Below are 16,698 nucleotides of genomic sequence, written 5' to 3'. Positions count from 1 at the left end.
AAAACTATCACTTCATGGGGCAGTGCAAACCTGTATTAATACTTGTGTACACATTAAAATGTTTTTTTTTTTGTACAATGTACAATACTCTTGACAGTGGAATAGGTTATTCTTAGCCAGTAATTGCAGTGGATAATGTGGTTAACATCCACTCATGCATGGGGAAAAAAAATACCGTTAAATACCGTGAAACCGGGATAATTTAGAAAAATACCGTGATATAGAATTTTGGTCATACCGCCCACCCCTACATCATAATTTTAACAACAAGCTCTGAACCAAATTTTAAAGGATTTTCATATTTGGCCCACTCCCCTGGTTCCACACTGCTCCCAGTTTATTACAAAGAGTTTTAAATTGGCTTTCTAAAGCAGAAATTCTGATTTCAGCTGGAGACACCATTTTTTCCAGCTGTTCAGTTCTCACTGGCCACATGTATTTAACATTTGTTTAGTTAAACTCTTTCATTCTGTCCTCCATTTTACTTACTGTCTTTTGGTTTTATCTTTGTTTTCAGATTTTTCTGCATTCACATCTTTCATGTTTATCCATTCCCCTATTTAAATATCATCTGTTTCAGATTGGAGACAGTTTATAGAAGATAAGCTCTTCTACAGCAGAGTGTTAAGTTGAGTTAATGATTTTTCAGTGCATTTCCATTTGGTTGACATTGATCATGATAGAAAAATTGTCTGAGACATATGTACTTTTTTATGTATTATTTGTGCAAATGCAAGAGGTGAAAATTTAACATCGCCAACTATTTTTTTTCTGCAGTTCTTTCATTATAACTGTATGTACTCGCAGATAAAGCCAGTGTCGCATTACTCGACTTTTTGGCATTTAGTATGTCAGATTTGCTTATTGCAGTTGCTGATCTCATCACTGACCTATGTCAAAATACAGGACTTAAAATTGCAACCCATATCACATTTACTGACTAAGTGTCGATCTTCCAGCACAGTCATGATTCCCCTTTTTTGACAGCCCATATTTTTTTTCTAAGCAGCCATTTAATGAAGAGTTAACAGCTGCCTATGAGGTCAACAGCAATCTCTGCCCTTAAATTCTTTTTTTGATTCTGTTTTAGTATAAAAATAGTGAGGTCAAAACCCACCCATGTTCCTTATTCCTAGTCACTACATTCTATTCATCATGCTTCCAGACGAGCATTCAATGGTTCATTTGGTTGTCAGCTCTCCTCCATACATAGACTACCCCACTAGAGAGAAGATAAGACATGTTTGATTTTATCCTAGCTTGTTGCAGACTAGTTGGTCTCAGCTGGAAGGTACAGGTACATAAATTAGATTATCATCGAAAAGTTAATTTAAATTATTTCAGAAATTAAATTCAAAAAGTGAAACTCATATATAGATTCATTACACACAGAGTGATGTACAGTAGACCCCTGCAAAGTTGCGGTTCAGAGTTCGCAGCCTGAGTCATTCGCGTATTTTTCCATAGAACCTATCTAATAATTGTTAGCGGAAACCGCAAATATCCACCTCAATTTTTATGGCTTTTTTCGTGGAAATACTGTACTGTAGAGAGAACAGGAAGCAACTGTAGTGGAGAACGCAGCTTGGGATGGTGAAAGTAGCCAATAAATTTGAAACTGCAACTCCCAGCAGTCCCTGCAGTGGCTCAGATTGGTCTTCTGAGGCTGTTGGGATCAAAGGATGTCCACGCAACTTTTTAAAAGGGGGCCCAGTGACCAAAAGCAAAAAAAAAAGTTTTTGTAATTTGTGTTTCAAGTTCCTGTCTGTCTGCCTTCTGTTGGGTTACCTGTACTTACTCGTTTTGTCCTGGATCTTTTCGTGATTGGTGTCTGAATTGTCTGCCGTCTGCCTGTGTACATGAGGACTGTAAGTGGATTCATGGCCATTCTGCAAAGAAAGGAGCGCTCCTGAACCTGTCCACCCATCTTCACCATTTCAGGAACTAGCAGTAGGACTATCTTTACATTCCCATTCAACGTGCAGATCTCTGGACTATCTGGTTTCATCATTACATTTCATCCGTTGCCGTTTTTCATGAATGTTTTTCATGATTTACTTTTTGTGTTTTCTTTTTATTTATTGTGTAATCGCCGTAAGGAGAACAGGGGTGATATCACTGTATTCATTCGTTTTCATTACATTCTTTATTTGCTGTTTGCTTTGTTTTTGTCTCCATTTGTGAGTGTGTGCGGGTCGGGCCAAGGCTGGGTGTGTCCCTGGAATCTCCACCATAAAAATAAATCACCGTCTTCTCGACTGTGTGAATCTTAGCTACGCCTACTTAAAAGCCTGAACAGCACATGTCCTTTTTGGCTGATTGCTTTGTTTCTCTCTCCTCCCCCAGACATTCTCTGCTCCTGTTGTGGGTCCCGCTCCTGTTGTGCTCCCCTGTGATGTTTGCCTATTCTTTTAAACGAGAACTAACTGCATACTGAGCCCGTTTTACTTCTGAGACATGTTTGTTTGAAGTGTTTGAATAAAGTTCCTGTCTCTACAATCTCCTGTGTTTCTGTGCAATTCTGTGACCCAAGCGTGACATCCTGCAGCACTGCAGTCTCACTGTCCCTGGGATTGAGCCGCAGCACTATAGCCTGCCAGCATCAGCGCTTACCTCTATGTGCTTGCGTGCAGCCAGTTCAAGCGCAGTTGGCTCGTAATTTCATCCATGGCATCAGTTACACCTTGTACATATTGTTCCAGTTGTTTTTAAAATAGTTTTTACAGTTCATTAGCAATGTGTAAAATGATTAGTGTTGCAGTAATTGTGATGCTCTTTGCATGAAAAAAAATGTGTTCCATTAAAATTTCACTTTTTCTTTGTAAATTGTGACGTTTAGTGCAGCAAAAAAATATTTAGCGTCCAGGGATGCATTAACCCCCCAAGTATGTGGCAGTTTAAGGCTTAAAGCCCCATGATGCAGTCGAAACGCCCTGCACCTTCTAAGGCTTCTGGCAATGAAAATGCGCTTGCATTAATTACAGTACATATAGCGGTAACATCTGTATTTTACATTCTAGCACTGCGGGAGACCTAGCAGTACAATATTGTGCAGTATACGGGTTTAACCTTTACATTCTTTTTTTTAGGTAATGTATTAAGCTGAGTTTGAAATTAAATTAAAATGTTTTTGGGACATATTTAGAGTTTAAACTATAAAAATAGCCATTTTTTAACCACATCCAAAAGTTGCGTTTTTTTCACAATTCGCGGGTGCTGTAGGAACGTAACCCCCGTGAAATTTGGGGGTGTACTGTATATCAAGCGTTTATTTCTTTTCATTTTGCTGATTATGGCTTATAGCTAATGAAAACCCAAAATTCAGTATCTCAGAAAATTAAAATATTGTGAAAAACTTCAATATTGTAGACTCATGGTGTCACACTCCACTCAGCTAATTAACCCAAAATACCTGCAAAGGTGTCATGAGCCGTTAAATGGTCTCTTAGTCTGGTTCAGTAGCCCACACAATCATGGGGAAGACTATTGACTTGACAGTTGTCCAGAAGTCAGTCATTGACACCCTCCACAAGGAGGTTAAGCCACAAAAGGTCATTGCTACAGAAGCTGGCTGTTTATAGAGTGCTGTATCCAAGCATATTAATGGAAAGTTGAGTGGAAGGAAAAGGTGCACAAGCAACAGGGATAACCACAGCCTTGAGAGAATTGTGAAGTACAGCCCTTTCAAGAATGTGGGGGAGATTCACAAGGAGTGGACTGCGGCTGGAGCCGGTGCTTCAAGAGCCACCACACACGGACGTATCCGGGACATGGGCTACAACTGTCGCATTCCTTGTGTCAAGCCACTCCTGAACCAGAGACGACGTCAGAAACGTCTTACCTGGACTAAGCAGAAAACGGACTGGACTGTTGCTCAGTGGTCCAAAGTCGTCTTTTCAGATATATTTCCAATAAATGCTTGAAATATATAACTCTTTTTTAATGAACATATATAATATGAGTTTCACTTTTTGAATTGACTTACTGAAATAAATCAACTTTTTGATGATATTCTAATTTATTGAGATGCACCTATATGTTACATTAGGCAGTACTCTTCACGGGAGAGTGCCACCAACTGCCTTCTACTGGCTGGTTATGTAAATGTAAACGAAAGTTTCAACTGAAAATGATTGGAAAAGTTGTCTAATGTGACATGGGCTTTAGTAGAGAATTTTAGGACACAAAGTAGACCCAAAAATTGTGTTTAGCCTATCTGCTGAGCATAGTTCACGTTTTGTTTCCACTTTGAGTATATGAAAAAGCCCTGAAATCCTTATATGGAAAATTAATGACGAGAAGAGGTACTGTACCCTTTAGTAGAATAGATTCTGAAGCATGATTATCTCACTGTAACTAATTTACATAGGTATTGGAAGAGTTGTCCAAAGCTTGGCATGGAGGGGGTTTCAGATGGTAGCTTTAAAGACTTGGTGATCCAAAGATTTTATTTTTTTTTTGTATTACTCCAAAAGTGATTTTTGCAGATGCTTATATTCTGTTATTCAGATAGCAGCTGGCAAGTTTTTTTAAATAAACTTTCATAGTTACGCAGTGACGCATATTTTCTTTCAGGTAACAAGTGATTTTACATCAATTAAAAAAAGTATTGTGTTGGGTTACATGTTACTTGAAAATTTTGTTTTTTCCTGGATCGATTTTTTTTGTTTTAAATTTTTGCATTTGGCTTATCTGTAAGTGATACAATTTTCATGGTACTGTATTTTGGTTTAAAATTTGATGGTCGACTTATCCACCAGTATCTATATTACTGTCTATGATAAACATGGTAAACTAGATATTTTCACTATCCATCATGTTCGTGGCAGGATTGGCACTTCAGCCACCATTAAAATCCTCACACTGTTCCAGTGTGGTGCTGAGGTATCTCTAGTCCCAAACCAGTTGGTTCAACATGTGGTGTGTGTGGCAACGCACTGTCAGCGCATGCTCCCAACCCATCTCTCTCTGTCATTATTTTTTTAAGTATGGCTTGATTAAATTCTTAAAGAATAGATAACAGAGTACTGCGGTGGGTTGGCACCCTGCCCGAGATTGGTTCCTGCCTTGTGCCCTGTGTTGGCTGGGATTGGATCCAGCAGACCCCCGTGACCCTGTGTTCGGATTCAGCGGGTTGGAAAATGGATGGATGGATAGATAACAGAGTAATTTCAACTAGGCATGCAATAGTCATGGTAAATTTTATATTTCTTATTCCATTTTAAAAGATTTTTTTAATCTGTCCATTTTGTTTTGATTTTTCAACCTAACCTTTAATTCAGTAATAGGGTTTCCCTTTTTTCTCCCCCACCCCATCTTCAGGTGGACTCCTTTGTGTGTCGAATGTGTGGCCGAGGAGATGAGGATGACAAACTGTTATTGTGTGACAGCTGTGATGATAATTACCACACGTTTTGCCTTCTTCCTCCATTACCTGAAACACCCAAGGGAGATTGGAGGTGTCCCAAGTGTGTAGCTGAGGTGAGGGCACTCACTTATATTTTTCACTTATAGTTTCCTGAAATGTACTACATAGCTTAAGTTCAGACTAGTTAGGTGATTGTAGGGTATATTGTCCTGAGATAATTTTATCATACAGCAAAATGACTATACTTTTTTCTCATAACAATAGATTGTTTTTTGGTGGCTTTTATTGTTGCTTTCCTTCCTTTCTGAAGGAGTGTAAGAAGCCTGCAGAGGCATTTGGATTTGAGCAAGCTACACGAGAATATACACTGCAGAGTTTTGGAGAGATGGCAGATGCCTTCAAGTCAGACTATTTCAATATGCCAGTCCATGTAAGTAACTTTTAAGTCTTAATATAACATATTTTTATATTTTTATACCCATTTCACTTTTGTTGTAAATTTAAGGCATTTCTGTCTTAAAGAAATGTACTATACGTTATTTCTCATGAAAATGTACAAGAATTAAATTGGAAAATTCACCTAAATGTCAGAAAAATTACTTCCTGCACTTAGAATTATAGTACTCCAAAAGCTTTGGGGAAAATCATTTAAGTCAGTGTGATATTTAGTACTTAATGCCAGTATGTTTAAAAGTGGAGAAATCAGGGAGAGTTTTTGCTTTATTTAAATTACTGTCCAGAAGATACGTAACCAAAGGATTGAACATTCTAGTGCCTTTGTGCAATCTACATTTGCCCTGTAGGTATTGAAATAATTTTCTTGAATATCTGTGGGAAGTTTAGTAATACATTACAGATTTTAAAATGCTATTATTTTAAGCTGTATGATTACAGTAACACAGCTATATGCACATGTCCTGTTTGTGTATTGAATAAATTCTACATATGTTATACGAGTTATTAACTGCATTCCAGTCTGGAATGTGTCCATATTTATGATTAATTTTACTTGTTTTATATAGAGCACAACTCCAGTGTTTGTTGTATATTTACAAATACAGTAAGACCAACCCCAGTTTACAAAATTAGTATATTACTAAAAATCATTTTAAGATGAATCACTATTAATTTAAATAGGGGAAAAAAATTAAGCATTCCTTGGCTCCAAAAAATTACCACCAATTTTGCATAACACCAGAATATTGAAAAATGATAGAATTAGGGTTTGTTTTAATCACTTATCATTAGACTATCGGGACAGTTCTCTTTCATTAAATATTCTAATAATGTTGTTTAGCTTCGCTTCGTCCCTATAAATTTCATGTGGAAAGCAGTTTCCTTTCAGTTGCTCCTTCATTAACTTTTAGTAATATAACGCTTAAGATATTGCCAAAGGATACATGAGCCAAAAACAGCAAAAAGAATTAACTTATCAATGAAAAACCCACATTTTTAAATGGATCAGTCTCAGTGTTTTAAGTATTTTCAGTACCAAAAGTGAACATCGGCTTTTCTTTCAGTCCTCCATCTGATATTCTTGAATCTTTCTCTCGCTCAACAAAATATTGACTTGGTTATTTACTGTTAAGTTTGTGGCCCATCAGAAGGGGAGCAAAAGCACATCCCTGACAATCTCCAGTTGCATTCTAAGGAACGATTTATGTAGCTACTGTATATAGATACATCCATTTAAACGTTTTATTACATTTATAGTTGACTTCACATAATTAAACTAATTAACATTCTAATAATACAGTATGGAATGCAGACAGTGAGAACACTAGGGGCTAAAGTCCATTTTATACCATTCTCACGCCTGCCTGTTGTCTGTGTGGAGTCGGCACGCACTCCGCGTGTCACCCACAACATCTATGCTGAATCTGTTTCCACAGGTCCCTTAAAGAGGTTTGCACAGGCAGTGTTAGCAGTTGCAAAGAAGTAATATAGTTTGTGTAATATTTCATAAATACAGTTGTGAGTTAATACAATTAAAAAAATATTGGCTGGAATAAGCTTTCATAGTATTGGGTGAATCAACTTCTTAAGATGCAGCAGGAAATAATAAAATGTGTGTGATATTCCAATGGGTTCATTTGTAGGAACTAAGGTACTTATGTTCTAGTTAAATTTGTTCTCATTTGGTAAGTTTGTATTTTTATAATCAAATTTTCTAAGTTGCCTTAGGTAAGGACATCTGTCAAATAATAAAGAAAAGACTGCTTTCCAAACACTTCTGTGGATATATGGAATTGTGCAATTCCTATGCACATTAGTAGTAACCAAATAAAATTAATTTAAAGGAGGAATAAATGTAAGGCTCTGTAAGCAGTTATGTTGGAGAGTGCCCAATAAATTTTAGTAACTGTACACTTAATTAATATAAAACAATTACCAGTTAGTTTCATTGAGCAGTCTATAATAATAAAACTGAAGAATTATTGCTATTCAAAGAATTAGGTTGCGTCTCAGATTATATGCTGTCATGGATGGGTGCCAGATCCAGAGCTAATTCTTGTCATATCTGTCTGGTTAGATTCCCAAAACTTAATTAAACCTGTAAACCCCCCCCCCCATACGGTATGCATCTTATAAGGTTGTGAGCTGTATTATAATCATAGCCACAGACTTTCCACTCAGTATATGATTTTTTTGTTTTTTGGTGGAACTATTTAAAAAGTAAAAATTATCTTTTGAAAAGTGCCATTTGAAACATTAAAGATTAATGATTATGAATATATATTAAATACTAAAGTATTTGAATTCCATAGATGTTAACCACTTTTAAAATCTTCAACCAACACTGAAGTATGCTTTTTTTTTTAATTTTTTTTTTATAGAGGAAAGCAAAACAGTATGCTTAGTTTTTTGTTTATATACAAGGATATTTGTGAGTAATGTTAACAGACTGCTTTGCTAAACAGCTGTATGGTGTTTAACATGCAAAAATGAGTCATCACTATACTAGTTTAACCCATTTCTGGCTCTACAGAGTTTTACAGTGACGTAAAGACTTTTTTTTTTTTTTAGGAATTTGAATGTAGGTTAATTTTAACTAACACAACAGGTTTCCCTGTTGATGTCAGTAGTTTAGTTGATATTTTGAATTAGTAAATAAAACAAGTGAGTGAAATACGCAAATATCTAGTAATATCTCAGTAAACAATATTACCATCCTTTTTAATATTTACCTAGTTTATGCTTTCTGCGTCTGCCTTTGGTATTCCAACTGTGCATACTTAGTGATGACATCTCCCCTTTCCTGTTACAGATGGTTCCCACTGAATTAGTGGAGAAAGAATTTTGGCGGCTTGTAAGCAGTATTGAAGAAGATGTTACAGTTGAGTATGGGGCAGACATCCACTCCAAAGAGTTTGGTAGTGGATTTCCAATAAATGATGGGAAGAGGGTCCTAACACCAGAGGAGGAGGTAATTGATGAATATACGTACTTTGTGTGTGTGTCAGTGTATACTCTCTCTCTTTTTTTATATATAAAGATAGATTTGTATGTACTTCCCCAAAAAAGTATGAAGCATTAACCCTTTCTCATATCTGTGGTAGGAATATGCACGCAGTGGTTGGAACCTTAATGTGATGCCAGTCCTTGACCAGTCAGTGCTGAGCCACATAAATGCAGACATTTCTGGAATGAAGGTGCCATGGCTTTACGTGGGGATGGTTTTCTCTGCTTTTTGCTGGCATATTGAAGACCACTGGAGCTACTCTATTAACTACCTCCATTGGTAAGAGTGATTTTTTTTATGTATGAAATGCACTCACACTGTTACCCAAATTCTTTTGAGTACGATAACTAGTCGTAAGCATATAGAGTACACACATGGAATATTACTTCTAAAATACAATATTGTCTCCACTTGGGCTTCACTTTGAAAAGAGGTTAATTTAAACTAGGGATGCACCAATATCGGAATTTTGGGCCGATGCCGATATCCGATAATGTTTATGTACTTATCTGCCGATACCGATGCCGATATACGTAGTTATAAGATACAGAGAAAAATGAGACTTGATCTGTCTGGACAAGAATTACAGAAGAAGTGAACATTTATTTGTATAACAATTTTGCACACCACATTCAATCAATAAAAACAAATAATATCTGCCACATTTGGCTGGCTACCTGTTGGTTATATGGGAAACAGTTTTGCAGGTTGTTGCTTTAAATAACACTTTTTTCTCTTTCTTTTTGATGGAACAAATACACCAAATTCAACAATAATCGAAAAAATGAAAACTGAAAAAAATGGTAAAATGTACAATGACAATGAAATAAGCAATACCACTTAAGAATAACAACTTTTGCAGATTATTTACAATCATTAAAATGGCTTCTGCTCAACCACATTTGGCTGGCTATCTGATGCATTGTTTTACAGTCTGCAGTATTAAATACCACATAACTTTTAAAAAATCTAACCAATCTATAATTTTAAAAAACAGAAAAGCGTACAACAGTAAAGAAATAACTTTTTTTCTGGAGGTTTATCATTCTTTTCTAATTTTTAAGCATGATGGGGAGGTTTTTCTTAACAAACAAGAGCATCTCTGTCTTGTTGCAGAAAATTTTGTTTCTCTTTTCGTTGATCACATTAGAAGCCAAACTGAATAATCTCTCGCTGTCCACGCTAGTACATGGGGCTGACAGGAACTTTCGTGCTACTTTGGCAATGGTAGGAAACCGACTCCAGTTGTTGTTCCAGTATTTCATTGGATTTTCATTCCTCGGAATTGGTGCTTCAGAAAGAAATCAATCCCTGCACCTGCCGAGTAGCATGCATATGTATACAGTATTATATTCTGTGTCATCTTTCATATCTAAAAGATAGATTTGCATTTTGGCTTTTACCAGGGCTGTCAGATTAAGATTAGAATCCTTACAATAAAAATAAGTATATGGCATTTGAATTGAATGCATGTCTGTATTGTATTTGCTGTTTTTTGAAACATTTTATTATTTTTGCTTTTCACTGTAGATCGGGGTGCCCACACTTTTTCGACTTGCAAGCTACTTTTAAAATGACCAGGTCGAAATGATCTACCTACATTAAAAATGCTATATATATATATATATATATATATATATATATATATATACTGAGTATACTTTATACATAAAATATATGTTGTTGTACGTTGCATAACTGAATAACCCTTATGGCACAATAACAATTCAATACATTTATGGTCACTACAGTATATGGATTTAATAATCTTCATGTGGGAAAAGGCTGACTCGCATAAATAAGTAGAGCCGAATAATGCAGTCAAGGAGGTAGCACATTTCCTCATGTTTGGGTACTTTTCCTGTGTGTAAGTTCCAAAACTGTCCATGAGCCCCAGAATTCAGCTGAATGTGAAAAATGACGGCTGTCCGATTACCTGCGATTTTAGTTCCCTCTCCTTTCTCTTTTTCGGATCGCTTTTCGGAAGGAATGTCAGTTTCGTAGTTTTTATGAACAGTTGGAAAGTGCCTTTCCACATTTTCCTTCTTTGGAATAGCAATGATAGATTGACAGATCAGACAAACGCACTTCAATTGTGACATTGTGAGAAAAAGAATCCTCTTCCAATTCCACATCCAGCCCATACCCTCCCCAAACAATTTTTTTTTAAATCCCTTCTTTAGTCGATATAAATTGGAAGGCTAACTAGATCACAGCCGGAGTTTTGCAGTAGCTCGCGCGTTTGATTATGCATGCGGGATGACCAGTGTGTTAGGAAAAAAGAGATCTCAGACTGGCCGCCCTGTATGTCAATCAAATGGCAAATGCCATAGGGAGGATATATGATAGACCAGTGGTTCTAAAACTGTGGGGCAGGCCCCCCTATGGGGGCGAAAGTAACAAAAAGGGGGGCGTGAAGATGTGAAAAAAAGAAAACAAGAATCGAAAATATGAAAAATACATCTATTGAAACCAAAACAAATTAACTTAAACTACATTCTGATACTAGAAAAATAGAGTTAGATAAATGTTGACAGAAGTTAAGTAGGTATAATAAAATATGCATCTATGATATATCATTAATTAACTCTTTTAGGGCTAATTTTTTTTTTGTTTCTTTTCTCCCAGGGCTGAATATTTTTCCAAAAACTAACATTTTTTAAAAAAGAACACAAAGCAATTGTTTAACATATCAAATCAACAAAAAATATTTATTTTTGACAAATGTTACTGTCTTGCATGTTGTATGAGCCTGCATACTCTATGATTTCACATACATATCACATACATTTTACACAGCAAAGTCTGATCTCGCTCAAAGCAGCCAATTTCAGTCATTGCCACATTGCACTCCTTACAATATGTGTTGCTTTGGTGCCTATTTTTCAATTGTCTGTTGCTGCACTTTCTCACATATATTGTTAGTGTGTACTGTAGAGAGAAAAGTCACCCATTTGCTATCGTGCCATGCCACTGCCACCAAGTTTTCTGCCTGCATGAAAACCGTATTGTCACCTCTTTTCATCGTCTGAAACTTTATAAACTTTATGTATGGCATTATAGCCTGGCTCACCCCATGGGATTTGCTTCTGTTTATTACATAAGTGAATAAAACTTAGCAGCAGCACGTACCTAAGCCACCAGGGGACAAAACACGTTTGGACCAATGCTCCCTGAAGTTATATCACCAGTTCTGTCCCATCTCTATTTGTAATGCCACAGCGCGCTTCATCTTGTCTTTCGTTGTGGGTTTCCACTTTGAAAAATGAGAATGCAATGCAAACGCAGCCCGCGATTCAAAAAAAAATCTCTGCCTACCTGTTTGTCTCGTCTGACAGTAGCTGAAAAGCAGCATCAGGAGAGAGCAGCCTGAAGTACAGCAGCTGGTGATCTGTCGTGTCCAACAGCAAGCCATGCCGTCTTGTAAACTCCGGTAGCCAGATCGGCTCTCAACGGATCAATGTCTGTGTATTTATCCCATGCGAACCTTGCCATAGATGCATCGGCTGCGCGAAGGCACTCAACTGGCAGCAGATCCGCTGGCGCGGCATCGGCTGGTGTCTGATCAGCTGATGCCTGCTTCTCACTCTCTTGCTCGATCTCCTGATCACTGCCAATAAAATCCGATTCTGAAAAATCAAGAGTCTGACTCCGCGATAATGCGCAAAACATCGTCTGCCGAGTGTTTTCTTTTCTGCACTTGCTTCGCTGCCTTTTCACATGTCGGTGCCATCTTGCCTTTGTTTACATTTCGCAACTCACGCACACGCAAGGTTTAGTTGCCGAGTCAACGAGTCTAGCATTCCTCCAAGCACAGAGGGAATGCCTGTGATGTGACAGTGAGATTTGTCGCCATTAACAGCTGATTGTCGCCCCCTATCCCTGGATGTCGACTTTTGTCGACATTCGCCTTCAACCCCTCCTGTCGACAAAAGTCGACATCCGCCCTAAAAGAGTTAAAAAAGAACAAATTGGTATTAGTGGGCTCCATTCAAAAAAACGTTGGGGGGGGGGGGGGGCGTGATTAAAACTGTTATGAAAACTCGGGTCGCAAATACTTAATGGTTGAGAAATGCTGTGATAGACTAACGTTTAAAAAAAAATTTTTTGAATGCAACGCGATCGACCTGCACTACCTTTGCGATCTACCGGTCGATCACGATCGACGCACTGGGCACCCCTGCTGTAGATCATGATCTGCATACAAGTTGCTCATTATTGCTTAAGAGACTCAGGTGAAAACAGTGGCTTCCATGAATGTTATTGGCTCTCCCACAAAAAGCAACACAAAGAGAAATAAGACACAAACCGCACTGGCACTTTCTAAAGACAATGTTCAAAAGAAAAACAAACAAAATTGTCAGTGATTGCTCAAACAAAGTAAATGCAGTCATTTTTTTCTTTTTTTCCTAGAGGCCAGAGGACCTTATATCCCTGTGTCTATTTTTTTACAGTAAATAAACTGAAGCATTGTGACCCTTTAAGTGTTTTGCAAATGAAACAAGTGTATTAAATGTTACTTTGTTGAGGTCTTTTAAGTATTTTGTGTATTATAATCAATTATTAGCAGACAGCATTTTTCAAAGTAGCAAAAAAATGTAAAACAAGTTTGTGTTTATTTATGAAACTATTTGGTTAACACAGACCGAACAAAAATATGAAGCAAAGAAGCATAGGCTATTGGCTCAGTCGCTTGATGAAAACTAGAGATCTTTAAAATGGGTGTGTTTAACACAGAAGATGCCGACCGTTTAACTAATGACTAATAACAATATGGGTTAACAATTTAGAAACACGTATAGACTGATCCTAAAAAGTTATGTACAAAAACAGATCTGTAAAATCCCACAATAGTGTCCAGCACGTCTTAAGTAACATGAAGCCAAAGTTAGTGCGAGGTAAAACCAACAACCGCTCTTTAAAAACCAACAACCGCTCTTTTACATTCGATTGCTGTTTTTTCTTTCTTGCCTTCCAAGATTTTTTTATACATTCGAATTATGTTAGAATAGTGATATTCAATTCGACAGCCCTAGTTATTTACTTAAAATAATGTTGTAAAGATCTCCACAGAACTTTTTTAAAACTCACCTCTGTTGTCATCTGGCTGTTTTCTTGAGGCATCAATGTGTTCTCTTCAAGAATTTCGTTTTACATTTCGAAGAGCGTTCATGCCACCTCGTCATTTATCTTGGCCCTTTTCTGTTGTGGATCATCTGTCTGTGACTCAGTCGTTTGCATTTCGTTCGATGCAAGTTCCATCTGAGTTCGCAACATTTTGAGTGCCAGTGATTTTATATCTGCATCGAAATAGCGGTCTTTGTATCTTGGGTCTACAATAGTGGCAACACAGTACATGGATTCTGTGTAAATCTCAAACAAACGGTTGTTTAAAGCTTCCAAGAGAGCGCTTTTACTGGTTTTGACTCCGAAGTCAGCATGAACGCTTTTGGTTAACAGTCGTTTTCAAAGCATTAACTGAGGGAATAACGTTAGAAGCCAAGGCTTCAGACTAGCAAATTTCTTTTGTCAGTTGTTCAAATGGCGCAAGGAGTGTGATTATGTTCTCGATCAAACCCCACTGATTAGGCGTTAGAGTTGCAGGTAACTCAGAATCGGAGGAATAAGCCGGGCTCTTTTCTGCTCCAGCAAGCTTTGCAGCATATAGAATGTGCTGTTCCATCAAGTCGAAACGTCTTGCTGAAGTATTTTCGGCTGCATGCCAAGTTCAGTTTGTATAGTTTTGAGACACGAGTTGGCTAATTGTGAATGCTTAAAGTGACCGACTGTTTTTCTGCTGATTGCTATTGTATCTGAGACGCTGTGCTGGGATAGTACACCATCGTTCACCGCAAGCTGTAAAGTATGAGCCATATATTGCAAACTTGGGATCCCCAATTCCTCCATAGCCTTTGCAACGTTGCGTGCATTGTCTCGTAATAATACATGAACATTCTCTTTGGGTATTTTCCATGTTTCAAACATTGTGTTTAAACACCACAGAGAGTGCAGCACCCGTGTGTGATCCAGAGCATTCTTGGGCGTGCGAGATTGCTTTCTGCAATTAAAACTTGCGGTTGATCCACTGAGCAGTTAAACTAAGCATACTAATAGCACTCATATCAGATGTCAATGTATCAGTGGTAAAGCTTATGGCTGTGATATCTTCAGCAAGGAGTTTGTGCACATGACTTTCCACAATCTTGTGTAACTCTGGAAGCGCTATGTCAAAAAAATAACGGCGACTGGGTATCTGGTAACGGGGCTCAAGATGCTCAAGCAACCTTCGAAATCCCTATCTCCTACAACAGAAAATGGCTGATCGTCCAGAGCAATAAATTCCATCACCTTTGCAGTAATTGTTTGAGCTTTAAGGTTATCTTTATCAAATTTCTTTGATTTTTCAAGTAACTGAGCAACTGCAGTTTTTGATTTTGTGCGCGATGGCACAGGATTCTCCTCTTTTGCTCTGAGGAATTCTGTGTATTTGTCAGGATGGAGTGTCTTCAAGTGTGTAATTAAGTTGGTAGTATTGAAATTTCACACTTTGGTCCCTCTGCGCAAAACAGTCGAACAAGTGTTGCAAATGGCATATTTTATGTCACTCTCACTCACTTTGAAAAATTTCCACACCGCAGACATTTTCGCACAGTAGCCATCGTCGCCTAAACGTCTGGCACATCCGGAACATAGTGAATGCGTCATCAATATCGGTTTGAATTATCGGTCCAATTTAGTCATCAGTCCGATGCCGATAAAAATTTTTTAACCCATTATCTGTTGACACAGATATAAATCCGATCTTCTCGTGCATCCCTAATTTAAACTTGATGAAAATACAGTTTTTGCTCAAATTATAATCATTCAAATTTGAATTTCTAAATATTAACAGGAATCAGCAACATTTTCTTCTGTTACTTGAAAAGTTATAGTTAGAAATTTTACATTTTGACTTTTAACTATAATATGAATAAATAGGTGGATTATTTCAGGTTTTGCTCCTTATAGTAAGGCCCTACTTTTTTGTTTGACTTTCACAACCTGTTTAACTGTATTATAATGTTTCTTGAAGTAACTTTTATTTCTCATTCTGATAGGGGAGAACCTAAGACGTGGTATGGTGTTCCATCATTTGCGGCAGAGCATTTGGAGGAGGTAATGAAGAAACTAACCCCAGAGTTGTTTGAAAGCCAGCCAGACCTGCTTCACCAGCTTGTGACCATCATGAACCCCAATATACTGATGAATCATGGTGTCCCGGTAAGATGTGTCCTCTTGAAATTCAAATGCAGGTTTTACAGGAATGTAGGCAGAATACATAAAGTTATTTTTTTGATTAACAAAAATTCAGTGGTTGTTATGCCAAGGTAGATATTCAACTGTGCTGATATTTATTATGGTCAATCTCAGCCTAGTGCTTTTTTGATTATAATATTAAACACATTAGAGTGAAATAATCCAGCTGCTTACATTCTGCTTTGGCTTTAAAGTTAAGGGTTAAAGCATAATTTCACCTTGTAAAGCAACAATACTTTAGCAACATTTTTCAGCATGAAGGTGCAGAGTGAAGCCATTTGTAGATTATGATGGCCAATTATTGGTAATTTGGCATGTAGTGGACAATGGAATAGAAGTGAAAGAGAATCTAAGGTTAGCCTGCTTCAGCCTGGTTACTTTTGACAGTTGGAAAAGCAGGTGACATGATTTGGTACAAAAATAAGAATGGCTGTTCATTTGGGATACTAGCTTAGTATTTAAGTTATATTGGTTACTAGCAAAATACCCGCGCTTCGCAGCGGAGAAGTAGTGTGTTAAAGAGGTTATGAAAAAGTAAAGGAAACATTTTAAAAATAACGTAACATGATTG

General features: G+C 37.3%; 1 protein-coding gene across 3 annotated transcripts in view; it reads left to right on the top strand.

The window, feature by feature from the left end:
- kdm5c (lysine (K)-specific demethylase 5C) overlaps positions 1-16,698 on the top strand; it is a 132,662-nt gene that overhangs the window by 79,319 nt on the left and 36,645 nt on the right. For all 3 annotated transcript variants that reach the window (XM_028813375.2, XM_028813373.2, XM_028813374.2), the window contains 5 exons: positions 5,323-5,481; positions 5,679-5,798; positions 8,637-8,795; positions 8,929-9,110; positions 15,929-16,091. In XM_028813375.2, the coding sequence (XP_028669208.1) occupies positions 5,323-5,481; positions 5,679-5,798; positions 8,637-8,795; positions 8,929-9,110; positions 15,929-16,091 (783 nt within the window). The remainder of the gene's footprint in view (positions 1-5,322; positions 5,482-5,678; positions 5,799-8,636; positions 8,796-8,928; positions 9,111-15,928; positions 16,092-16,698) is intronic.

This window comes from Erpetoichthys calabaricus, chromosome 11, assembly GCF_900747795.2.
Source record: "Erpetoichthys calabaricus chromosome 11, fErpCal1.3, whole genome shotgun sequence".
Taxonomy (NCBI): Eukaryota; Metazoa; Chordata; class Cladistia; order Polypteriformes; family Polypteridae; genus Erpetoichthys; species Erpetoichthys calabaricus.
This window is presented reverse-complemented; position numbering and strand designations above follow the sequence as displayed.